Source organism: Procambarus clarkii, chromosome 90 (assembly GCF_040958095.1).
Source record: "Procambarus clarkii isolate CNS0578487 chromosome 90, FALCON_Pclarkii_2.0, whole genome shotgun sequence".
NCBI lineage: Eukaryota > Metazoa > Arthropoda > Malacostraca > Decapoda > Cambaridae > Procambarus > Procambarus clarkii.
Window position 1 is genome coordinate 18,294,241 of NC_091239.1, and position 26,786 is coordinate 18,321,026.

Sequence of the window (26,786 nt, forward strand, 5' to 3'; positions counted from 1 at the left end):
GAGCCAGGACTCATAGTCCAGGAGCTTCATACTCCAGTATTGTACTCCTGTAGCCAGGACCCATATTCTTGGATTATACTCCTGGAGTCAGGACCCATACTCCAGCATTGTACTATTGGAGCCAGGGGAGCCGGTCGGCCGAGCGGACAGCACGCTGGACTGTGATCCTGTGGTCCTGGGTTCGATCCCAGGCGCCGGCGAGAAACAATGGGCAGAGTTTCTTTCACCCTATGCCCCTGTTAACTAGCAGTAAATTAGGTACCTGGATGCTAGTCAGCTGTCACGGGCTGCTTCCTGGGGGTGGAGGCCTGGTCGAGGACCGGGCCGCGGGGTCACTAAAAAAGTCCCGAAATCATCTCAAGATAACCTCATCTCAAGATAACCAGAATTGTACTCCGGGTGCCAGAACCCATACTAGAGGATTGTGCTCCTAGAACTAGAACCCATACTCCAGGATTGTATTCCTGGAGCCAGGACCCCTAATCCAGGATAGTGCACCTGGAGCCAAGACCCATAGTCCAGAAGCTGTATACTCACGTATTGTACTCCTGGTGCCAGAACCCAAACCCCAGGATTGTACTCCTCGACCCAGGACTCATATTCCAGGATTATACTCCTGCAGCTAGGACCTATACTCCAGGATTGTACTCCTACAGCCAAGACCCATACTTCAATATTTTACTCCTAGAGCCAGAATCTATACTCCAGGATTGTACTCCGGGACTCCAGGAGCTGCGTACTCCAGCATTGTACACCTAGAGCCAATACATTCATAATCCAGGATTGTACACCTGGAGCCAGAATCAATACTCCAGGATTGTATTCCTAGAGCCTTGACCTATTCTCTAAGATTGTACTCCTGGAGCCAGGACCCATGCTCCAGGATTGATCTCCTTTAGGATTGTACTAGGACCCATACTCTAGGATTTGACTCCTGGAGCCAGTACCCATACTTCAGAATTTTACTCCTGGAGCCAGGACCCATACTCCAGGATTGTATTCCTGCAGCCAGTACCCATGCTCCAGGATTGTATTCCTGGAGCCAGGATCCATACTCCAGGAGTGTACTCCTGAAGCAAGGACCCATACTCTATGATTGTATTGCTGGAGCCAGGACCCATATTCTAGGATTGTACTCCTGGAGCCAGGACCCATAATCCTGATTGTACTCCTAGAGCCAGGACCCATACTCCAGGATTGTAATGCTGGAGCCAGGACTCATACTCCAGGATTGTACTCCTGCAGCTAGGACCCATGATCTAGGATTGTATTCTAGGAGCCAGGACCCATACTAAGGGATTGTACTTTTGGAGCAAGAACCTATACTCCAGGATTGTACTCCTTAAGCCAGTACCCATACTCCAGGAATGTACTCTTGAAGCCAGGACCCCTACTGCAGGACTGTACTCATGGAGCCAGGGCCCACGCTCTAGGTTTATACTACAGGAGCCAGGACCCATACTTCAGAATTGTACTACTGGAGCCAGGACCCATTTGTTACGAATCCATGTATTTGATTCTAAAGATTATCATGATAAATATGTATGTCCATTATTTATTTCCTCAGTTATATAATTAAAACATTGTATCCAGTTGTGTTCCAGTATATACATGTTTGGTTTAAATGTAGCATGCTGTAGTGTGCCTGTATTTAATATTTTGTTAATGCTATTGCATGTTCATTCCTGTGGGGGAAGACTGTGGCGTGTCATGGGGCAATTGTACTTATTTTCACTTAGTATTAAATCGTACTGTCAAATATATTGCGAATATTTGAGTTTACCCAAAAAACTGAATAGAAAACCACAACCTCACCTAACCGTCTTAGTTTTTGAAGATATTAATTTTATTGCTTCTTAATTACAATTAGTACTTAACCTATAGCTATATTGATATTACAGTTTTATAAAACTAACAAAACAAAACTAAAATATATCAATAAATTGTAAAATAACTCAGGATATTTTAAAATTTTGTATAAAATCTATATTGTTTAATAAACCAGAAAAAAAAATTCTTGATATTTAAAACTTGTGTATTGCAAGTTGAAATTGAAAATTTCATCCTAAAATTGTGTGTGTCTTAACAGAAAACGAGGGGAATTAAATCGGGGGAGGGAGTTGGGTAAATGTAACAGCCCCGTAAGTGCAATTATGCACTGGTTATGACAGTTAGAAAGTGTACTTATTACACTTAGTATTAAATCGTACTGTCAATTCTACACTTAGTATTAAATCGTACTGTCAATTCTACACTTAGTATTAAATCGTACTGTCAATTCGGAGGATGGGTTGCATGGGGGGATGACCATATTTGGGATGTTCCAGTATGCGTGCAGTGCGTCAAGCTAGCGTCACTGATTCATCCATGTAATTATTCCTGTTTATTGATTGTACTTAATTTCTTTTACACCTTAGCAATGTTATAGGCATATAAGTTAGTTATAATTATGTTCTTTAGTATTACTCTCTGATAGCAGAGTATCTAGAGGTTTCATGTGGGTTTTAGTTGGTACCCTGTAGACGCCATGCCGTGCATGCTCGAGCAACGCCAGTCGCGTGGGTGGAGCTGGCTGGCGTGGACATGTTGTGGAGTTAAGTCTGTGGTATTTGTTTATTGTTTAGCAACAGCTGATTTCCTGGTTAGACCATTATGTGCATACCCATCTATCCATTTAAGTTGCAAAGTAGTGATTGGTGCTTATATAATGATATTGTTTTATTGTTTTCTGGTGCATTGATATTTCTGGCTGCTTGTATTTCCATTTATATATTTGTTCTTTGTTACCCTTACTTTAAGTGTATTGCTTTGTTGAATAAGCAGTTGAGTTATTTACCCTAGACACTTTAGTAGGCAAGGCCGTATTATTATATATTTTTTTCACAACTGCAACAGAGGAACCATACCCAGAGGTCAAGGGTCGTAACACCATTCTCCAGGATTGTACTCCTGGAGCCAGGACCCATACCCCAGGATTGCTCTCCTGGAGCCAGGACACATACTCCAGGATCGTACTCGTTGAGCCACGACCCATACTCCAAGATTGTACTCTTGGAGCGAGGACCCACACTCCAGGATTGTTCTCCGGGAGCTAGTAACCATGATCAAGGATTGTACTCATGGAGCCACGATCCATAATCCAGGATTGTTCTCCTGGAGCCAGGGCCCATACTCCAGGATTGTACATCTGGAGCCCGGACCATACTCCAGGATTGTACTCTTGGAGCCAGGACCCATACTCCAGAATTGTACTCAGGGAGCCATGACACATACTCCAGGATTGTACTCATGGAGCCAGGACCCATACTCCAGGATTGTACTCATGGAGCCAGGACCCATACTCCAGGATTGTACTCATGGAGCCAGGACCCATACTCCAGGATTGTACTCATGGAGCCAGGACCCATACTCCAGGATTGATCTCCAGGAGCCAAGAATCCTTTTTCAGGATTATACTTTTGGAGCCAGGACCCATACTCCAAGAATGAACTCCTGGAGCCAGGACTCATAATCCAAGATTCTACTCCTGGAGCCAGGAACCATAATCTAGGATTGTACTTTTGGAGCCTAGACTCATACTCCAGGATTGTACTTCTGGGGTCAGAACCCATACTTCACGGTTGTACTCGTGGAGCCTAACCCCATAATCAAGGATTGTATTCCAGGAGCCAGGCCCCATAATCCAGGATTGTATTCCTGGAGCCAGAATCCATACTCTAAGATTGTGCACATGGAGGCAGGACATTTTTTTTTTTTTTTTTTTTTTTTTTTTTTTTTTTTTTTTTTGCAGGGATATTCCTGCGCGGGCCCTAAGCCTCTGGCTGGCCCACTAAGTGTTGCTTGTTTCTGTTTTACTTGGGCGGAGTATGAGTATTTATGACTCGTATGGTCGCTTCAGTAAGATTTTGCCATATGTGTTTAACAACTTCTTCTGCTCTGTTGAATCTAAGTTGAAATCTTAATGGGTTTGTAACTGTGCACTGTGTTAGATAATGTTCCAGTGGTCTGTCGGGCATTTCTCCACAGTGTTGACATTTCCTCTCATCTTCCGGAACCTGTAAGCCTATTTCCCATGCACATGGGTATCCAAGCCTGATGCGATGTAAATGCACTTCTGTTGCTCTACTGTTCCCTTTCATCAAACTAAGTGGTTCGTAGTTGGTTGAATTCTTGTACCAACCCGCAGATCCTGATGTTGCAACTGCTGTGTTGTGGTCACTGTACATCTTTTGCATTGCTCTGTTTCTAATTACTTTCTTAATCTGTGATAGACTCTGTGGTATGTAAATGTCTACATTTCTCCTCTTAGTAGCAAGGCAGGACATGTAATCCAGGATTGATCTCCTGGAGTCAGGTCCAATACTCCAGGATTGTTCTCCTGGAGCCATGACCAATAATCCAGGATTGTATTTTTCTAGCCAGGACCAATACTTTTTATTGTACTTTTAGAACCACGACCCCATACTCTAGGATTAAACTCCTGGAGCCAGGACCCCATACTCTAGGATTAAACTCCTGGAACCAAGACACATATTCCATGATTGTACTCATGGAGCCAGGACCCATGGGTCCTGGCTCCATGAGTACCAAACGCCAAACACACACCGAAACTACGACGTTGGTACAACGTTCGAACAAGTTTTAACACCTCCTAACCAGATATAACAACCAATATAGCAAGTTGTAACAACGTTATAATACGTCATAAACACATTAAGCCAAGATGTAACAACTTTATATCAAGTTGTAACAAGCGGAAAATAGAGACAGTTTCGGTTTGTGTTTCCAGGGCATACACCAGGATTGTACTCCTGGAGCCAGGACCCATACTCCAGACTTGAACTCCCGGAACCAAGACACATACGCCATGATTGTACTCATAGAGCCAGGACCCATACTCCAGGATTGATCTCCTGGAGCCAGAGTTTGAAGTATACAACTTTTAGACACACACACCCACCAGGAGACTTGAACCCTGGCCATCAAGATGGCAGGTACGCACCTTAATCCACTACACCATACTCAGAGCCCTGAATTGGTGGGAATTCCAGGGTATTTAACCCCCAGATACCCCTACCACCCAAGACCACTAATGTATGGTGTAGGGGATTTAAGTGCGTATCTGCTATCTTGATGGCCAGGGTTCAAGTCTGGTGGGTGTGTGTCTAAAAGTTGTATACTTCAAACTTGTGGTTTAAGCAAGTATGTGCATTATGCATGGGCACTGTGTTCTCCCATATAACAGGGCTTGACGAAAAGCTTGAGTGATCCCTAACGGTCTCTAGTGGATTTGGGAGGTGGGGGAGGGGGGGTTTATCTGATGGTTAAATACCCCAGAATTCCCAGCTCTTTAGGGCTCTGAGTATGGTGTAATGGAATTAAGTGTGTACCTGCCATTTTGATGGCCAGGGTTCAAGTCTCCTGGTGGGTGTGTATCTGAAAATTGTATACTTCAAACTTGTGGTTTAAGCAAGTTGGTGCATTAAGAGTGGACCCTGTGTTCTCCCATATAACAGAGCTTGTAGAAATACGTGAGTGATCCCCCACTGTCTCTAGTGGTCTTGGGAAGGGAGGGGTGGGGGTATCTGGGGGATAAATTACCCCAGAATTCCCTCCTCTTTAGGGCTCTGAGTATGGTGTAGTGGATTTTAGTGCATACCTGCCATCTTGATGGCCAGGGTTCAAGTCTCCTGGTGGGTGTGTCTCTAAAAGTTGTATACTCCAAACTTGTGTAGTTTGAACTATATATATATATATATATATATATATATATATATATATATATATATATATATATATATATATATATATATATATATATACATATATATATATATATATATATATATATATATATATATATATATATATATATATATATATATATATATATATATATATATATATGTTGTACCTAGTAGCCAGAACGTCGTACTCGGCCTGCTATGCAAGGCCCGATTTGTCTAATAAGCCGAGTTTTCCTGAATTAATATATTTTCTCAATTTTTTTCTTATGAGATGATAAAGCTACCCATTTCATTATGTATGAGGTCAAATTTTTTTATTGGAGTTAAAATTAACGTAGATATTGGACCGAACCTAACCATCCCTACCTAACCTATCTTCATAGGTTAGGTTAGGTTAGGTAGCAGAAAAAGTTAGGTTAGGTTGATGAAAAACAATTAATTCAGGAAAACTTGGCTTATTAGGCAAATCGAGCCTTGCATAGTAGGCTGAGAAGTGCGTTCTGGCTAATAGGTACGACATATGTATATATATATATATATATATATATATATATATATATATATATATATATATATATATATATATATATATATATATATATATATATATAATATATACATATATATATATATGTCGTACCTAGTAGCCAGAACGCACTTCTCAGCCTACTATGCAAGGCCCAATTTGCCTAATAAGTCACGTTTTCATGAATTAATTGTTTTTCGATTATCTAACCTACCTATTCATTTTGGGTAAGGTAATATGTCACATATGTTTTGGGTGAGGTTGGTATTAACTGGATATGAAAACATATGAATAAAAGTAACTGCAAAAGGCCTTTTGGCCCATACTTTCTCTGGTTGCTCCTATGTTGCTTCGGGGTCTTGAAGTGGGTAGAATATAAATGTGCGTTAAATGGCTGTTAATTGCGGGTGTTGACTTTTTGATGTGTAGTGCCTCGCTAATGTCGAGTCTCCTGCTATCGCTGTATCTATCGATGATTTCTGTGTTCTTTGTTAAAATTTCACTGGTGAAGGTCTGGTTGTGAGAAGGGATTATATGTTCCTTGATGGTGCCCCTACTGATTGTGCATTGTTAATCGCCTAGAAAGAGACGGTGTTGTCTTGCCTATATATGAATTTCCTTGCGGTTTACATTCCTCAAGTGAGCATATGAAGGCATAGACGACGTTTATTTCCTTCAAGGCTTCTGTTTGTGTCAGGGTAGTTTTTCAGGAGTAGGTTGGTCCTTGAAATGAAGGCATTGCTAAAAGAATTGCAACATGGAGTGCTAATGCCCTCTCAAGGCTCCCGCAGTTTCTCTAAAGCACAAACTGGAGAGCTAAGGGTGGGTGAGGCACTGAGGGTGGGTGAGGCACTGAGGGTGGGTGAGGCACTGAGGGTGGGTGAGGTGCTGAGGGTGGGTGAGGCACTGAGGGTGGGACAGGCACTGAGGGTGGGTGAGGTGCTGAGGGTGGGTGAGGGGCTGAGGGTGGGTGAGGCACTGAGGGTGGGTGAGGTGCTGAGGGTGGATGAGGGGTTGAGGGTGGGTGAGGCACTGAGGGAGGGTGAGGCACTGAGGGTGGGTGAGGTGCTGAGGGTGGGTGAGGGGCTGAGGGTGGGTGAGGCACTGAGGGTGGGTGAGGTGCTGAGGGTGGGTGAGGCGCTGAGGGTGGGTGAGGAGCTGACGATAGGTGGGGCGCTGAGGTTTGGTGAGGCGCTGAGGGTGGGTGAGGTGCTGAGGATGAGTGAGAGTGGGTGAGGGGCTAAGGGTGCGTGAGGTGCTGAGAATGGGTTGGGGTGGTGTGGGTGGGTGAGGCACTGAGGGTGAGTGAGGCGCTGAGGATGAGTGAGAGTGGGTGATGGGCTGAGGGTGGGTGAGGTGCTGAGGGTGGGTGAGGTGCTGAGGCTGAGTGAGGCACTGAGGATGGGTGAGGCGCTGAGGGTGGGTGAGGCGCTGAGGGTGGGTTAGGAGCTGACGATAGGTGGGGCGCTGAGGTTTGGTGAGTCGCTGAGGTTGGGTGAGGCGCTGAGGATGAGTGAGAGTGGGTGAGGGGCTGAGGGTGGGTGAGGTGCTGAGGGTGGGTGAGGTGCTGAGGCTGAGTGAGGCACTGAGGATGGGTGAGGCGCTGAGGGTGGGTGAGGCGCTAAGGGTGGGTGAGGTGCTGAAGGTGGGTGAGGCATTGAGGGTGGGTGAGGAACTGAGGGTGGGTGAGTCGCTGAGGGTGGGTGAGGCGCTGAAGGTGCGTGAGGTGTTGAAGGTGAGTGAAGCACTGAGGGTGGGTGAGGCGCAGAGGGTGGGTGAGGCGCTGAGGGTGGGTGAGGTGCTTAGAGTGGGTGATGCGCTGAAGGTGGGTGAGGCGACAGCAAGAACCTCATACTCCCAATTATAAATGACCTAATTGATGCACAGAGTAAAAGGTCTCGAATCTCCTTTGTATGGATACCTTCAAACGTAAATATAACCCATCATAATGAGACAGACATTGCAGCCAAATTAGCGTGTAACAAGTCTGAAGTTGAATTAGATCTAGGTATCCCCATCTCTGCTGTCAAAACTGTATTGGTCCAAACATTCAGATCTGATAGGAAAGAACTTACTGACTCCCAACGACCTGAAAGTACTAGTATAAAAAGCTATGATTTGTTCAGATCTGAAACCTACATCTATGGACAGCACAAAACGTCCACTAGACTGTGCGACACAGTGGTTGTAAGGATCAGGTTGGGTTACCGTTACCTGTGGCAGGTGGCTGCAAGTGACGGGTCTCCCAATCCTGAGCACTCCAGTTGCAAACTCTGTGAGCAGGAACTACGGCACGATCTCCCGCACTACATCACTGAATGCCCAGTTATTAGACCTTTCAGACCAGTTGGCATGAGGTACCTGGAACTTTGCAATTACTTTATTCACTTTCGTATTCTTGAAGATATCCTCACAGAATACCCAAAATTTGCCAGTGCAGGCTATTAAACACATCGCTCTGTATGACTAACCATCCTGCGAGATGGGGATTTCTTAGCATCACCTAGTTAGCTTTTTTGACACACTGTATTCCACTTCATATAGTCTAGGGTAGCTGCACTAATGCAGATGTACCTCATATCTTAATAAAAAAAAAAGTGAGGCACTGAGGGAGGGTGAGGCGCTGAGGGTGGGTGAGGTACTGAGGGTGGGTGAGATGCTGAAGGTGGGTGAGGCACTGAGGGTGTGTGAGGTGCTGAGGGAGGGTGATGTGCTAAGGGTGGGTGAGGCGCTGAGGGTGGCTGAGTTACTGAGGGTGTGTGAGGCGCTGAGGGTGTGTGAGGCGCTGAGGGTGTGTGAGGTGCTGATGGTGGGTGAGGCGCTGAGGATGGGTGTGGAGCTGAGGGTGGGTGAGAGGCTGAGTGTGGGTGAGGCGCTGAGGGAGGGTGAGGCGCTGAGGCTGGGTGAGTCACAGTAGTAGGGTGTAAGCGCCACAGGGGATTTTTTTTTTTGGCCAGAGGACCCCTGTGAGGTGTAAGCACCACAGAGGATTTTTTTTTTGGGGGGAAAAAATCCCGTGTAACGCTTGGGGGTTTTCAGGTGAATTTGCAAAATCCCGTGTAGCGCTTGGGGAGTTTCAGGTGAATTTGGGGAATCACAGATTTGGGATTAAGGATTTCTTATGAGTAAGTAATTTCCGAGATTTTAGAAGTATGGAATTCTTATGAGAAAAATAATTTCCGAGACTTAGAAGTTTGTTAAAGGCCTTATGGGAAAAATTCAAATATCGTTTGTAGCGCTTTAGGGTTTCCAGGAGAACTCTACGGACATATTTTACATGTTTTCAACTTACAAAAATCGTCTATGTAAGCCATTGTTTTCATGTAAATTTAGAAAATCACCTGTGTAAGTCAGGATTTTCAGGTCTCGTACCTCACACACCCTCCCTCCCCCCTTACCTCGCAATCTCTCGTGTCACCTTTATTTACCTTAGGCCCTGCCAGCCAGACGCTTCGTGTAGGTCGCCTCTTATCATATCTTATCTTTTCTTCTCCATAATATCTGGACCGTCCCTCCTCTCTCTCTCTCTCTCTCCTTTCATTCAGTTCAGCTATTTTCCAACATTGTATGTTTGCTCCTTTTCATTAAGCAAGTCAGTTTTACACAAATAAATCGTGTTAGTAAGCATGTTCTAGCTCACGTTCCCCGCCTTAGTCCCCTGTTGTATAATGAATACTATCATTCCAATCCCTCTAAAATTTAAAAATAATCATATTTCAAACGTAGTTCAATACAGTAATTTAGTTATCAAGCTCCAGCGCTTGTCCTCCGCCTTAGCTCTCTCTCGTATCTTCGTTAATACCTATTCAAATTCCCCGAAATTTCTACCCGCTGTATTTCAGACATAGTTTAGTAAATGCAAACAATTATCAAACTCTGGCTCTTGTCCCCGGCTTAGTTCATTTATACAAGATCGTTAGTAACAGTCCAAATTCCCTGAGATTTTTACCCTCTGTATTTCAGACACCGTAAATAAGATCAAAACAGTTATCGAGCTCCAGCTCTCGTCCCCCGCCTTAGTTCATTTGTACAAGATCGTTAGTAACAGATCAATTCCCCTGAAATTTTTTACCCTCTGTATTTTCAGGCTCCGTAAATAAGATCAAAACAGTTACTGAGCTCCAGCTCTCGTCCCCACCTTAGTTCTCTTTCGTATCTTTGTAAATAACCCATCAATTTCCCTGAAATTTTTACCCTCTGTATTTCAGACATAGTAAATATGAAGTAAACAATTATAAAACTCTAGCTCTTGTCCTCTGTCCAAGCTCACTTTTGTAAATTCATTACTCTCAGTCCAAATCCCCCTGAGATTTAAACACCCAACTACATTTTCAGATATAGTAAATAAAAACCAGTTCAGTTATCAAGTTTCAACTCTTGTCCCCCCCAGCTTAGTTCATTTTGTACAAGTTCTTTATTTTCCAACTAAATCACCCTGAGATTTAAGATCACCTTATTTCTAACGTAGTAAAATTAATCTGGACATTAGCCAAGCTCCATTTCCTCAGCCTTAGATCATCAGACATAAATATATTCGATCAAGTCCGTCTCCAGCCTAACTCTTATCCGAGTACACACATAACCCCAACCTGTGTAATTATCTTTCACCCCCTCCCACCTTCCTCCATCTCATCTCATCTCACCTTACCCTTTCCCTCCCTTACCTTCTCATCCCCAACTTATCCAAACCTTCAATAATCGTACTGTATTTGCATATTTTCTCTATATTCACTGTGTTCTTCGTATTCTCATCCGTGTTCACTCCATGTTCTTCAAATGTTCACAGTCCCATTCAGTTCATATTTTCACAAGTATCTCCATTTTTTCTGTAATCTTTCTCTTAGTCTCATTACTTTCTCTACAAATTCTAGTCATATTTTCTATGTTTTCATGTTCATCACATGTTCTCTTTACAACTTTTATACTCAATATTCATGCTAACTTCCATATTTTTGTGTTCTTTGTCAATATTCATGTTCCTCTACAAGTTCATGTTCCTCACAAGATCACTTCGTTTTTCACCTTCACTTACATGTTTTCTACTTTCTTTGTCATATTCTCCATGTTCTTCACATGTCCATTGTTCATTCTTTGTATTCCCTATTCTCCTTATCATGTTTTCATGTTCTCTGTAAGTTCATATTCCCAGCATGTTCACTGTATTCATCAACTTTTCTTACATGTGTTCCTTGCCATGTTCCCCATATGTTCTCTGGGTTTTTCCCCTTACATGTTATTTAACGTTCCTTAACTAAAAAAATCTTTCGCCAATCAACTAAAAACATAGTCACTTTCGTCATTTCTCAACTAAACTTATTATCCAGTCAACTAAAAATAGTCAGAAATAGCCTCGTTCAACACTGTTCTTAACTAAAACAACCTTTCTCTTAGCTAAAAATTGTCAAAGGAAACTTCTTTCAGCACTTTCTTAACAGCCGCTATGTTTCATCAAGTAAGAAAAAATTGTCAAAGGAAACTTTCCAAAACTGTTCTTAACTAAAAATCTTTCGCCAATCAACTAAAACATAGTCACTTTCGTCATTTCTCAACTAAACTTATTATCCAATCAACCAAAAACAGTCAGGATTAATCTCATTCAACACCGTTCTTAATTAAAACAACCTTTCTCTTAGCTAAAAAATTGTCAAAGAAATCTTATCATCACTGTTCTTAACTAAAATAACCTTTCTCTTAGCAAAAATAGTCAAGGGAAACGTTTCCAATACTGTTCATAACTAACTTTATCCATCGTCATTCAACTAAAAATAATAACTTTCATCTTTTCCTAACTAAACTTATTCCATAGTCATCAGAAAATAACCGTGTTCATCATATTTCATTATCATTTCTTGTCTAAAAAAATTATCCGCCAATCATCAGAAAAGTCATGTTCATCACGTTTTTGTCTTTTTGCTTAACTAAAATTATGTTTTGTCAAGTAAGAAAAAATAACCAAAGATATCTTTCATCGCTGTTCTTAAACTGACATTATACTTTGGGGAGCACAAAAAATAGTCTCCCTCATCATGTTTTGTCTTTTTCCTTAACTAAAAGTATTCATCAGTCAACTAAAAATAGTTACTTCATCATGTTTCCCTGTCGTTTCTTAACTGAAATATCACTTCTCTCATTTAAAATAGTCATGTGTAGCCTCTTTCCAACACTGTTCTAACTAAAGCAACCTTTCACATCGCTAAAATAGTCATATTCATCATTGTTCCTAACTAAAATTATATGACGTTAAGTAAGAAATATAGTCAAATCATTTAAAATAGTCATGTGTAGCCTCTTTCCAACACTGTTCTTAACTAAAGTAACCTTTCACTTCGCTAAAATAGTCATATTCATCGTTGTTCCTAACTAAAATTATATGTCGTTAAGTAAAAAATATAGTCAAAGACACTCTTCGAGACATCAAGGACTTACTCAAAGACATCAAAGTTGCACTCAAAGACATCCTTTGAGACATCAAAGACATCCTTTAAGACTTCAATGGGACTCTTCGAGATATCAAAAGACACTCTCAAACACTCAAAAATTTACTTGCATCCTCAAAGTTATTCTCAGAGGCATAAAAGTCATTCTCAGAGCTATCAAACTTGTTCTCGATGCCATCAAAAAGTATTTTCTCGTTCATCAAAGTTAATCTCAGAGTTAACAAAGGTAATCTCTAATTCACCTTCGTTCTCCAAAAGTTGTTTCAAAGACATCAAAGTTAATCTCAGAGTTATCCAAAGATATTCTCATGTCCACAAAAGTTATTCCAAGAGACGTCAAAGTTAATCCAAGACATCATCTTTCATCAAAGATATTCTCTCTAAGCCATCAATGTTCTTCTCTAAGACATAAAAGTTATTCTCTATGTCATCAAAAAGTTATTCTCTGAGCTAACAAAATACTACTCATGTTCTCAAAGACGTTCTCCAATTCACCAAAGTTGTTTCAAAGACATCAAAGTTAATCTCAGAGTTATCCAAAGACATTCTCAAAGTCATCTAAAGTTATTCTCTAAGACATCAAAGTTATTCTAAGAGTTATCAAAAGTTAATCTTGGTCATCAAAGACATTCTCTAAGCCCTCAAAGTTATTCTCTAAGACAACAAAGTCATTCCCAGAGTCATCAAAAAGTTATTCTTCGAAACATAAAATTTGCTCTGTAAGATATCTTCGTTCATCAAACTTGTTCTCAGAGTCATCAAATGTTATTCTCGAAGTCATCAAAGATATTTTCAGAGACATCTAAAGTTAATTTCTATGATATAAAAGTTATTCTCAGAGACATCTAAAGTTAATCTTGCTCATCAAAGTTGTTCTCTAAGACATAAAAGTTATTCTCAGAGTCATCAAAGTGATCTCTAATTCACCTTCGTTCTCCCAAAGTTGTTCTCTAAGACACCTTCGTTCATCAAAGAAACTCTCCTTCCATCATGATATTCTTTAAGACATCTTCAGTCATAAAATTTCTCTCCAAAATGTAACTAGTTCAGCTTTTCATACCAAACCTGCTTTTCTGTTAAAACATATTTTCTTAGTTGCTTTACCCTAAAACTGTTCTCTGAACTACACTGTTCAAACCTACGTAACCTATCCTCTCCACCCAATGTTACTTAGTTAACGTAACGTTCCTAAACCTAACTTAACCTAACTTTACCTATGTTACCTTACCTTACCTACCTTTCCTAACTTAACCTGCTTAACCTATCTTACCTGACTTTACCTATGTTACCTTACCTTACCTACCTTTCCTAACTTAACCTGCTTAACCTATCTTACCTAACTTTACCTATCTTACCTAACTTAACTTTCATAACCTAACTTTACCTATCCTAACATAACTTACCTTACCTTCCCTATCTTACCTAACTTTACCTAACCTAACCTAACCTTACCTATCATACCTAACTTAACCTAACTTTACCTATCCTAACTTACCTAACTTATTCTGCTTAACCTAACTTACCTACATTACCTAACTTAACCTTCTTTACTTTGTTTTCACATATAAGTTCATTCTTTATCATAGTAATAATAAAATTACAATAGTAAAGAATCAGATCTACTAAGACTTGAATTTGAGAAACAAGAGCTCAAGGGAGTGAGAGCATGAAAGAAGAGCAAGGAGTAGGAGAGAGGGGGCAGACGAAAATGGGACCGAAGAAGAGAGAATGAGAGAGAGAGAGTGTGGGCATGGGGGAACTAAGATTTGAATTTGAGAAAAAAGAAAACTAAGTGAATGAGAGTGAGGGTGTGAGAATGGGAGCATTAAGACTTGAATTTGAGAAACGAGAGCATTTGAGCAAATGAGGGAGAGAGAGGGGGAGGAAGAGAGAGAATAAGGGAGAGAGATAGAAAAGGAGGGTTAGAAGGAGTAGGCCCACACTCTCTCTCTCTCATTCTCTCTTCTTCGGTCCCATTTTCGTCTGCCCCCTCTCTCCTACTCCTTGCTCTTCTTTCATGCTCTCACTCCCTTGAGCTCTTGTTTCTCAAATTCAAGTCTTAGTAGATCTGATTCTTTACTATTGTAATTTTATTATTACTATGATAAAGAATGAACTTATATGTGAAAACAAAGTAAAGAAGGTTAAGTTAGGTAATGTAGGTAAGTTAGGTTAAGCAGAATAAGTTAGGTAAGTTAGGATAGGTAAAGTTAGGTTAAGTTAGGTATGATAGGTAAGGTTAGGTTAGGTTAGGTAAAGTTAGGTAAGATAGGGAAGGTAAGGTAAGTTATGTTAGGATAGGTAAAGTTAGGTTATGAAAGTTAAGTTAGGTAAGATAGGTAAAGTTAGGTAAGATAGGTTAAGCAGGTTAAGTTAGGAAAGGTAGGTAAGGTAAGGTAACATAGGTAAAGTCAGGTAAGATAGGTTAAGCAGGTTAAGTTAGGAAAGGTAGGTAAGGTAAGGTAACATAGGTAAAGTTAGGTTAAGTTAGGTTTAGGAACGTTACGTTAACTAAGTAACATTGGGTGGAGAGGATAGGTTACGTAGGTTTGAACAGTGTAGTTCAGAGAACAGTTTTAGGGTAAAGCAACTAAGAAAATATGTTTTAACAGAAAAGCAGGTTTGGTATGAAAAGCTGAACTAGTTACATTTTGGAGAGAAATTTTATGACTGAAGATGTCTTAAAGAATATCATGATGGAAGGAGAGTTTCTTTGATGAACGAAGGTGTCTTAGAGAACAACTTTGGGAGAACGAAGGTGAATTAGAGATCACTTTGATGACTCTGAGAATAACTTTTATGTCTTAGAGAACAACTTTGATGAGCAAGATTAACTTTAGATGTCTCTGAGAATAACTTTTATATCATAGAAATTAACTTTAGATGTCTCTGAAAATATCTTTGATGACTTCGAGAATAACATTTGATGACTCTGAGAACAAGTTTGATGAACGAAGATATCTTACAGAGCAAATTTTATGTTTCGAAGAATAACTTTTTGATGACTCTGGGAATGACTTTGTTGTCTTAGAGAATAACTTTGAGGGCTTAGAGAATGTCTTTGATGACCAAGATTAACTTTTGATAACTCTTAGAATAACTTTGATGTCTTAGAGAATAACTTTAGATGACTTTGAGAATGTCTTTGGATAACTCTGAGATTAACTTTGATGTCTTTGAAACAACTTTGGTGAATTGGAGAACGTCTTTGAGAACATGAGTAGTATTTTGTTAGCTCAGAGAATAACTTTTTGATGACATAGAGAATAACTTTTATGTCTTAGAGAAGAACATTGATGGCTTAGAGAGAATATCTTTGATGAAAGATGATGTCTTGGATTAACTTTGACGTCTCTTGGAATAACTTTTGTGGACATGAGAATATCTTTGGATAACTCTGAGATTAACTTTGATGTCTTTGAAACAACTTTTGGAGAACGAAGGTGAATTAGAGATTACCTTTGTTAACTCTGAGATTAACTTTGATGAACGAGAAAATACTTTTTGATGGCATCGAGAACAAGTTTGATAGCTCTGAGAATGACTTTTATGCCTCTGAGAATAACTTTGAGGATGCAAGTAAATTTTTGAGTGTTTGAGAGTGTCTTTTGATATCTCGAAGAGTCCCATTGAAGTCTTAAAGGATGTCTTTGATGTCTCAAAGGATGTCTTTGATGTCTCAAAGGATGTCTTTGAGTGCAACTTTGATGTCTTTGAGTAAGTCCTTGATGTCTCGAAGAGTGTCTTTGACTATATTTCTTACTTAACGACATATAATTTTAGTTAGGAACAACGATGAATATGATTATTTTAGCGAAGTGAAAGGTTACTTTAGTTAAGAACAGTGTTGGAAAGAGGCTACACATGACTATTTTAAATGATTTGACTATATTTCTTACTTAACGTCATATAATTTTAGTTAGGAACAATGATGAATATGACTATTTTAGCGATGTGAAAGATTGCTTTAGTTAGAACAGTGTTGGAAAGAGGCTATACATGACTATTTTAAATGAGAGAAGTGATATTTCAGTTAAGAAACGACAGGGAAACATGATGAAGTAACTATTTTTAGTTGACTGATGAATACTTTTAGTTAAGGAAAAAGACAAAACATGACGAGGGAGACTATTTTTTGTGCTCCCCAAAGTATAATGTCAGTTTAAGAACAGCGATGAAAGATATCTTTGGTTATTTTTTCTTACTTGACAAAACATAATTTTAGTTAAGCAAAAAGACAAAAACATGATGAACATGACTTTTCTGATGATTGGCGGATAATTTTTTTAGACAAGAAATGATAATGAAATATGATGAACACGGTTATTTTCTGATGACTATGGAATAAGTTTAGTTAGGAAAAGATGAAAGTTATTATTTTTAGTTGAATGACGATGGATAAAGTTAGTTATGAACAGTATTGGAAACGTTTCCCTTGACTATTTTTGCTAAGAGAAAGGTTATTTTAGTTAAGAACAGTGATGATAAGATTTCTTTGACAATTTTTTAGCTAAGAGAAAGGTTGTTTTAATTAAGAACGGTGTTGAATGAGATTAATCCTGACTGTTTTTGGTTGATTGGATAATAAGTTTAGTTGAGAAATGACGAAAGTGACTATGTTTTAGTTGATTGGCGAAAGATTTTTAGTTAAGAACAGTTTTGGAAAGTTTCCTTTGACAATTTTTTCTTACTTGATGAAACATAGCGGCTGTTAAGAAAGTGCTGAAAGAAGTTTCCTTTGACAATTTTTAGCTAAGAGAAAGGTTGTTTTAGTTAAGAACAGTGTTGAACGAGGCTATTTCTGACTATTTTTAGTTGACTGGATAATAAGTTTAGTTGAGAAATGACGAAAGTGACTATGTTTTTAGTTGATTGGCGAAAGATTTTTTTAGTTAAGGAACGTTAAATAACATGTAAGGGGAAAAACCCAGAGAACATATGGGGAACATGGCAAAGAACACATGTAAGAAAAGTTGATGAATACAGTGAACATGCTGGGAATATGAACTTACAGAGAACATGAAAACATGATAAGGAGAATAGGGAATACAAAGAATGAACAATGGACATGTGAAGAACATGGAGAATATGACAAAGAAAGTAGAAAACATGTAAGTGAAGGTGAAAAACGAAGTGATCTTGTGAGGAACATGAACTTGTAGAGGAACATGAATATTGACAAAGAACACAAAAATATGGAAGTTAGCATGAATATTGAGTATAAAAGTTGTAAAGAGAACATGTGATGAACATGAAAACATAGAAAATATGACTAGAATTTGTAGAGAAAGTAATGAGACTAAGAGAAAGATTACAGAAAAAATGGAGATACTTGTGAAAATATGAACTGAATGGGACTGTGAACATTTGAAGAACATGGAGTGAACACGGATGAGAATACGAAGAACACAGTGAATATAGAGAAAATATGCAAATACAGTACGATTATTGAAGGTTTGGATAAGTTGGGGATGAGAAGGTAAGGGAGGGAAAGGGTAAGGTGAGATGAGATGAGATGGAGGAAGGTGGGAGGGGGTGAAAGATAATTACACAGGTTGGGGTTATGTGTGTACTCGGATAAGAGTTAGGCTGGAGACGGACTTGATCGAATATATTTATGTCTGATGATCTAAGGCTGAGGAAATGGAGCTTGGCTAATGTCCAGATTAATTTTACTACGTTAGAAATAAGGTGATCTTAAATCTCAGGGTGATTTAGTTGGAAAATAAAGAACTTGTACAAAATGAACTAAGCTGGGGGGGACAAGAGTTGAAACTTGATAACTGAACTGGTTTTTATTTACTATGTCTGAAAATGTAGTTGGGTGTTTAAATCTCAGGGGGATTTGGACTGAGAGTAATGAATTTACAAAAGTGAGCTTGGACAGAGGACAAGAGCTAGAGTTTTATAATTGTTTACTTCATATTTACTATGTCTGAAATACAGAGGGTAAAAATTTCAGGGAAATTGATGGGTTATTTACAAAGATACGAAAGAGAACTAAGGTGGGGACGAGAGCTGGAGCTCAGTAACTGTTTTGATCTTATTTACGGAGCCTGAAAATACAGAGGGTAAAAAATTTCAGGGGAATTGATCTGTTACTAACGATCTTGTACAAATGAACTAAGGCGGGGGACGAGAGCTGGAGCTCGATAACTGTTTTGATCTTATTTACGGTGTCTGAAATACAGAGGGTAAAAATCTCAGGGAATTTGGACTGTTACTAACGATCTTGTATAAATGAACTAAGCCGGGGACAAGAGCCAGAGTTTGATAATTGTTTGCATTTACTAAACTATGTCTGAAATACAGCGGGTAGAAATTTCGGGGAATTTGAATAGGTATTAACGAAGATACGAGAGAGAGCTAAGGCGGAGGACAAGCGCTGGAGCTTGATAACTAAATTACTGTATTGAACTACGTTTGAAATATGATTATTTTTAAATTTTAGAGGGCTTGGAATGATAGTATTCATTATACGACAGGGGACTAAGGCGGGGAACATGAGCTAGAACATGCTTACTAACACGATTTATTTGTGTAAAACTGACTTGCTTAATGAAAAGGAGCAAACATACGATGTTGGAAAATAGCTGAACTGAATGAAAGGAGAGAGAGAGAGAGAGAGGAGGGACGGTCCAGATATTATGGAGAAGAAAAGATAAGATATGATAAGAGGCGACCTACACGAAGCGTCTGGCTGGCAGGGCCTAAGGTAAATAAAGGTGACGCGAGAGATTGCGAGGTAAGGGGGGAGGGAGGGTGTGTGAGGTACGAGACCTGAAAACCCTGACTTACACAGGTGATTTTCTAAATTTACATGAAAACAATGGCTTACATAGACGATTTTTGTAAGTTGAAAACATGTAAAATATGTCCGTAGAGTTCTCCTGGAAACCCTAAAGCGCTACAAACGATATTTGAATTTTTCCCATAAGGCCTTTAACAAACTTCTAAGTCTCGGAAATTATTTTTCTCATAAGAATTCCATACTTCTAAAATCTCGGAAATTGCTTACTCATAAGAAATCCTTAATCCCAAATCTGTGACTCCCCAAATTCACCTGAAACTCCCCAAGCGCTACACGGGATTTTGCAAATTCACCTGAAAACCCCCAAGCGCTACACGGGATTTTTTCCCCCAGAAAAAAAAATCCTCTGTGGCGCTTACACCTCACAGGGGTCCTCTGGCCAAAAAAAAAATCCCCTGTGGCGCTTACACCCTACTACTAGTCACTGAGGGTGGGTGAGATGCTGAAGGTGGGTGAGGTGCTTAGGGTGGATGAGACGCTGAGGGTGGGTGAGAGGCTGAGGGTGGGTTTGGGGCTGAGGGTTTGTGAGCGGGTGAGGGGCTGAGGGTGGGTGTGGAGCTGAGAGTGGGTATCGGGCTGAGGGTGATTGAAGAGCTAAGGGTGGGTGAGGGGCTGCATGTGGGTGAGGGGCTGAGGGTAGGTGAGGAGCTGAGGGTGGGTGAGGCACTGAGGGTAGGTGAGCAGCTGAGGGTGGGTGAGGTGCTGAGGGTGGGTGAGGCGCTGCGGGTGGGTGAGGCGCTGAGGGTGGGTGAGGCGCTGAGGGTAGGTGAGGAGCTGAGGGTGGGTGAGGCGCTGAGGGTGGGTGAGGCGCTGAGGGTGGGGTTTGGTACTGAGGGTGGGTGAGGGGCTGAGGATGGGTGTGGGGCTGAGGGTGGGTGTGGGGCTGAGGGTGGGTGAGGGGTTGAGTGTGGGTGAGGTGCTGAAAGTGGGTGATGTGCTTAGGGTGGGTGAGGCGCTGAGGGTGGGTGAGTCACTGAGGGTGTGTGAGGCGCTGAGTGTGAGTGATGGGTTGAGGGTGGGTGAGAGGCTGAGGGTAGGTGAGGGTGGGTGAGGGGATGAGGGTGGGTGTGGGGCTGAGGGTTGGTGACTGGGCTGAGAGTGGGTGAGGGACTGAGGGTGGGTGAGGAGCTGATGGTGGGTGAGGCACTGAGGGTGGATGAGGAGCTGAGGGTGGGTGAGGGGCTGAGTGTGGGTGAGGGGCTGAGGGTAGGTGAGGAGCTGAGGGTGAGGTACTGAGGGTAGGTGAGGAGCTGAGGCACTGAGGGTTAGTGAGGAGCTGAGGATGGGTGAGGTGGTGAGGGTGGGTGACGCGCTGAGGGTGGGGTTAGGTACTGTGGGTGGGTGAGAGGCTGAGGGTGTTTGTGGGGCTGAGGGTGGTTGAGGGGCTGAGGGTGGGTGAGGAGCTGAGGGTGGGTGTGGGGCTGAGGGTGGGTGAGGGGCTGAGGGTGGGTGAGGGGCTGAGTGTGGGTGAGGGGCTGAGTGTGAGTGATGGGCTGAGGGTGGATGAGTGGCTGAGGGTGGGTGAGGGGCTGTGGGTGGGTGTGGGGCTGAGGGTGGGTGACTGGGCTGAGAGTGAGTGAGGGACTGAGGGTGGGTGATGTGTTGAGGGTGGGTTAGAGGCTGAGAATGGATAAGGAGCTGAGGGTGGGTGAGGGGTTGAGGGTGGGTGAAGGGCTGAGGGTGGGTGTGGGGCTGAGAGTGGGTGAGGTGCTGAGGGTGGGTGAGGAGCTGAGGGTAGGTGAGTAGCTGAGGGTGGGTGAGGCACTGAAGGTGGATGAGGAGCTAAGGGTGGGTGAGGTGCTGAGGGTGGGTGAGAGGGCTGAGGGTGGGTGAAGGGCTCAGGGTGGGTGAGGGGCTCAGGGTGGGTGAGGTGCTGAGGGTGGGTGTGGAGCTGAGGGTGGGTGTGGGGCTGAGGGTGGATGAAGAGCTAAGGGTGGGTGAGGGGCTGCATGTGGGTAAGGGGCTGCATGTGGGTGAGGGGCTGAGGGTAGGTGAGGAGCTGAGGGTGGGTGAGGCACTGAGGGTAGGTGAGGACCTGAGGGTGGGTGAGGCGCTGAGGGTGGGTGAGGCGCTGAGGGTGGGTGAGGCGCTGAGGGTGGGAGGCGCTGAGGGAAAGGTGAGGAGCTGAGGGTGGGTGAGGCGCTGACGGTGGGTGAGGCGCTGAGGGTGGGTGAGGCGCTGAGGATGGGAGAGGCGATGTGTGTGAGTGATGGGCTGAGGGTGGGTGAGAGGCTGAGGGTGGGTGAGGGCCTGAGGGTGGGTGTGGGGCTGAGGGTGGGTGACTGGGCTGAGAGTGGGTGAGGGACTGAGGGTGGGTGAGGATCTGATGGTGGGTGAGGCACTGAGGGTGGATGAGGAGCTGAGGGTGAGGCACTGAGGGTAGGTGAGGAGCTGAGGCGCTGAGGGTGGGTGAGGTGCTGAGGGTTAGTGAGGAGCTGAGGGTGGGTGAGGTGCTGAGGATGGGTGAGGCGCTGAGGGTTGGGTTAGGTACTGTGGGTGGGTGAGGGGCTGAGGGTGAGTGTGGGGCTGAGGGTGGGTGTGGGACTGAGGGTGGTTGAGGGGCTGAGGGTGGGTGAGGAGCTGAGGGTGGGTGAGGGGGTGAGTGTGGGTGAGGGGCTGAGTGTGAGTGATGGGCTGAGGGTGGGTGAGTGGCTGAGGGCGGGTGAGGGGCTGTGGGTGGGTGTGGGGCCTGAGGGTGGGTGACTGGGCTGAGAGTGAGTGAGGGACTGAGGGTGGGTGATGTGTTGAGGGTGGATGAAGGGCTGAGGGTGGGTATGGGGCTGAGAGTGGGTGAGGTGCTGAGGGTGGGTGAGAAGCTGAGGGTAGGTGAGCAGCTGAGGGTGGGTGAGGCACTGAACGTTGATGAGGAGCTAAGGGTGGGTGAGGTGCTGAGGGTGGGTGAGGGGGCTGAGGGTGGGTGAGGGGCTGAGGGTGGGTGAGGAGCTGAAGGTGGGTGATACACTGATGGTGGGTGTAGTGTTGAAGGTGAGTGAGGCACTGAGGGTGAGGTTGGCACTGAGGGTGAGTGAAGAGCTGAGGGTGAGTGAGGGGCTAAGGGTGGGTTGGGGCTGAGGGTGGGTGAGGGGCTGAGGGTGGGTGTAGGGCTGAGGATGGTTGAGGGACTAAGGGTGCGTGTGGGGCTGAGGGTGGGGAGAGGCTGAGGGAGGGTGAGGGTCGGTGAGGGGCTGAGGGTGGATGAGGCACTGAGGGTGGGTGTGGGTTGAGGGTGGGTGACGGGGCTGAGAGTGGGTGATAGGCTGAGGGTGGGTGCGGGGCTGAGAGTGGGTGATAGGCTGAGGGTGGGTGCGGGGCTGAGGGTGGGTGAGGGGCTGAGAGTGGGTGTGGGGCTGAGGGTGGGTGTGGAGCGGTCTGGGAACGCAAGCGGGACGTGCAGTTAAGAGCTGTGGGTGGCAGCGTATGTGACGCCTGGACGCGGCATCACTGTATAAGCTTATCAGATCAAATTAAATATTTATTTACGTAAAACTAAATACATACAAATTGAGTTACAAACATAATGTTAGACGTCTAGATGGAGCTAATACATACTATGCCTAAAGCCAATAATACGCACAGAGTTTCGGGTAAAGCGGCACCACTGTATAAGCGACACCCTTGGTGGACCCTGGGAGGAGCCCGGGACGCTAGTGAGCGGCAGTGTTGACTGTGTTGTGGGAGGTGGCGGACGTTGCTGCTCCTCTATTGTGTTGTGGGAGGTGGTGGACGTTGCTGCTCCTCTATTGTGTTGTGGGAGGTGGTGGACGTTGCTGCTCCTCTATTGTGTTGTGGGAGGTGGCGGACGTTGCTGCTCCTCTATTGTGTTGTGGGAGGTGGCGGACGTTGCTGCTCCTCTATTGTGTTGTGGGAGGTGGTGGACGTTGCTACTCCTCTACTGTGGTTACAGTGACTGTTGTGAGAGGCACCGGACGTCACACTGAAACTGTTGTGGGAGCCAGCCTGACAGTCGTACAAACAGTTGTGGGAGCAAGACTGACAGTCGTACAAACTGTTGTGGGAGCCAGCCTGCCAGTCGTACAAACTGTTGTGGGAGCCAGCCTGCCAGTCGTACAAACTATTGTGGGAGCCAGCCTGCCAGTCGTACAAACTGTTGTGGGAGCCAGCCTGCCAGTCGTACAATCTGTTGTGGGAGACAGCCTGACAGTCATACAATCTGTTGTGGGAGACAGCCTGCCAATCGTACAAACTGTTGTGGGAGCCAGCCTGCCAGTCGTACAAACTGTTGTGGGAGCCAGCCTGCCAGTCGTACAAACTGTTGTGGGAGCCAGCCTGACAGTCGTACAAACTGTTGTGGGAGCCAGCCTGACAGTCGTACAAACACAAGCACTAACAGTTTCAACATTATTGGATCCTTTGGTTAGTACTGTTTTGTGACGCTTTGAATACGACAATACTACCACCATCCCTCTTACTACCACTACCCCTCTTAGTACCACTACCACCATCCCACTTTCTATCCCTACCACCATCCCTCTTACTACCACAACCACCATCCCTCATAATACCACTGTCACCATATCTCTTACTACCACTACCACCATCCGTCCTGCTCCCACTACCATCATCCTTCTTACTACCACTACCACCATCCCTCTTACTACCACTACCACGAACCGACTTACTACCACTATCCCTCTTACTACCACTCCCACCATCCGGCCTGCTCCCTCTACCATCATCCTTCTTACTACCACTACCACCATCCCTCCTATTACCACTACCACCATCCCACTTACTACCACTACCACCATCCCTCTTACTACCACTACCACCATCCCTCTTACTACCACTACCAGCTACTACCACTACCACCATCACTCTTACTACCACTGCCACCATCCCTCTTATTACAACTACCAATATTCATCTTACGACCACTACCACCTTCCCCCATAATACTACTACCATCATCCCTTTTAATATATTTACCCCAATCCCTCCTACTACCACTACCACCATTCCTCTTAAAACAACTACCACCATCTTTCTTACTATCACTACCACCGTCCCTCTTAATACCACTACCACCACCCCTCTTACTACCACTACCACCGTCCCTCTTACTACCACTACCACCTTCCCTCTTACTACCACTACCACCATCCCTCTTACTACCACTACCAATATTCATGTTACTGCACTACTATCATCCCTCTTACAACCACTACCACCATCCATCTTACTACCTCTACCACTTTTCATCTTACTACCACTACCACCATCCCTCCTACTACACTACCACCATTCCTCTTATTACCACTACCATCATCCTTCTTACTACCACTACCACTATTTCTCTTACTACCTCTACAACCATCCTTCCACCATCCCTCTAATTTCCACTACCACCATTCCTTCAACCACCATCCCTCCTACTTCCACTACCACCATCCCTCGTACTACCACTACCACCATCCCTCTTACTACTTTCTAGCATCATCCCTCTTACTACCACTACCACCATCCCTCTTACTACCACTACCACCATCCCTTTTTCTATTACTACCACCATCCCTTTTACTATCACTATAAACTACCACCATCCCTCTTTCTACCACTACCACCATCCCTCTTTCTACCACTACCACCATCCCTCCTATCACTATCCCTCTTACTACCACTACCACCTATTACCACTACCACCATCACTCTTACTACCACTGCCACCATCCCTCTTACTACCACTACCATCATCCCTCTTACTACCACTACCACCATACCACTTACAACCACTACCACTATCCCTCTTACTACCACTCCCATCATCCCTCTTACTACTACTAGCACCATCTCTTTTACTATCACTACCAACTACCACCATCCCTCTTACTACCACTACCACCATCCTTCCTACTACCACTACCACCTATTACCACTACCACCGTCCCTCTTACTACAACTACCACCGTCCCTCTTATTACCACTACCACCATCCCTCCTACCACAATCCTCTTACTACCACTACCACAATCCCTCTTATTACCAATACCACAATTCATCTTACTTCGACTACCACCATCCCTCCTACTACCACTACCACCATCCCTCTTATTACCACTACCACCATCCCTCCTACTACCACTACCACCATTTTTCTTATTACCACTACCACCATCCTTCTTACTACCACTACCACTATTCCCTTACTACCACTACCATTATCCATCCTATCATCTACCACCATGCAACTTACTACCTCTACCACTATTCATCTTACTACCACTACCACTGTCTTTCCTACTACCACTACCACCATTCCTCATATTACCACTACCACCATCCTTCTTACTATCACTACCACTATTTCTCTTACTACTACTACAACCATCCTTCCGCAATACCTCTTACTTCCACTACCACCATCCCTCCAACCACCATAATTCCTTCTTCCACTACCACCATCCCTCGAACTACCACTACCACCATCCCTCCTACTACCACTACCACCATTCCTCTTATTACCACTACCATCATCATTCCTTACTACCACTACTACTATTTCTCTTACTACCTCTACAACCATCCTTCCACCATCCCTCTAACTTCCACTACCACCATTCCTTCAACCACCATCCCTCCTACTTCCACTACCACCATCCCTCGTACTACCACTACCACCATCCCTCTTACTACTTTCTAGCATCATCCCTCTTACTACCACTACCACCATCCCTCTTACTACCACTACCACCATCCCTTTTTCTAGTTACTACCACCATCCCTTTTACTATCACTATAACTACCACCATCCCTCTTACTACCACTACCACCATCCCTCTTTCTACACTACCACCATCCCTCCTATCACTATCCCTCTTACTACCACTACCACCTATTACCACTACCACCATCACTCTTACAACCACTTCCACCATCCCTCTTACTACCACTACCATCATCCCTCTTACTACCACTACCACCATACCACTTACAACCACTACCACTATCCCTCTTACTACCACTACCATCATCCCTCTTACTACTACTAGCACCATCTCTTTTACTATCACTACCATCTACCACCATCCCTCTACTACCACTACACCATCCCTCCTACTACCACTACCACCTATTACCACTAACCCCCGTCCCTCTTACTACAACTACCACCGTCCCTCTTATTACCACTACCACCATCCCTCCTACCACAATCCCTCTTACTACCACTACCACAATCCCTCTTATTACCAATACCACAATTCATCTTACTTCCACTACCACCATCCCTCCTACTACCACTACCACCA

At 43.6% G+C, this 26,786-nt stretch overlaps 2 protein-coding genes across 3 annotated transcripts in view; one reads left to right on the forward strand and one right to left on the reverse strand.

Annotated features, from left to right (window-relative positions):
• Positions 1 to 7,089: 7,089 nt before the first annotated feature.
• Positions 7,090 to 13,256, reverse strand: LOC138359428 (uro-adherence factor A-like). Its single transcript, XM_069318567.1, has 2 exons — positions 13,206 to 13,256; positions 7,090 to 8,145 (listed from the first exon to the last, which is right to left on the reverse strand). The coding sequence occupies exons 1-2, from the start codon at positions 13,254 to 13,256 to the stop codon at positions 7,090 to 7,092; spliced, it is 1,107 nt and encodes a 368-aa protein (XP_069174668.1).
• A 9,943-nt stretch (positions 13,257 to 23,199) lies between these two features.
• The window catches only part of LOC138359286 (zinc finger protein 84-like), a 67,452-nt gene continuing 63,865 nt past the window's right edge, over positions 23,200 to 26,786 (forward strand). For both annotated transcript variants that reach the window (XR_011225911.1, XM_069318421.1), the window contains exon 1: positions 23,200 to 23,895. The gene's annotated coding sequence lies outside the window, so the exon portion shown is untranslated. The remainder of the gene's footprint in view (positions 23,896 to 26,786) is intronic.

Excerpts from the sequence above, each read along its gene's own strand:
- LOC138359428 (XM_069318567.1), bottom strand. The coding sequence starts at position 13,256 with ATGTCTTTGGATAACTCTGAGATTAACTTTGATGTCTTTGAAACAACT. Across the intron at positions 8,146-13,205 it reads ATGTCTTTGAAACAACTTTG|GTCATTTATAATTGGGAGTA; the intron begins GTGAATTGGAGA and ends TGCATCAATTAG.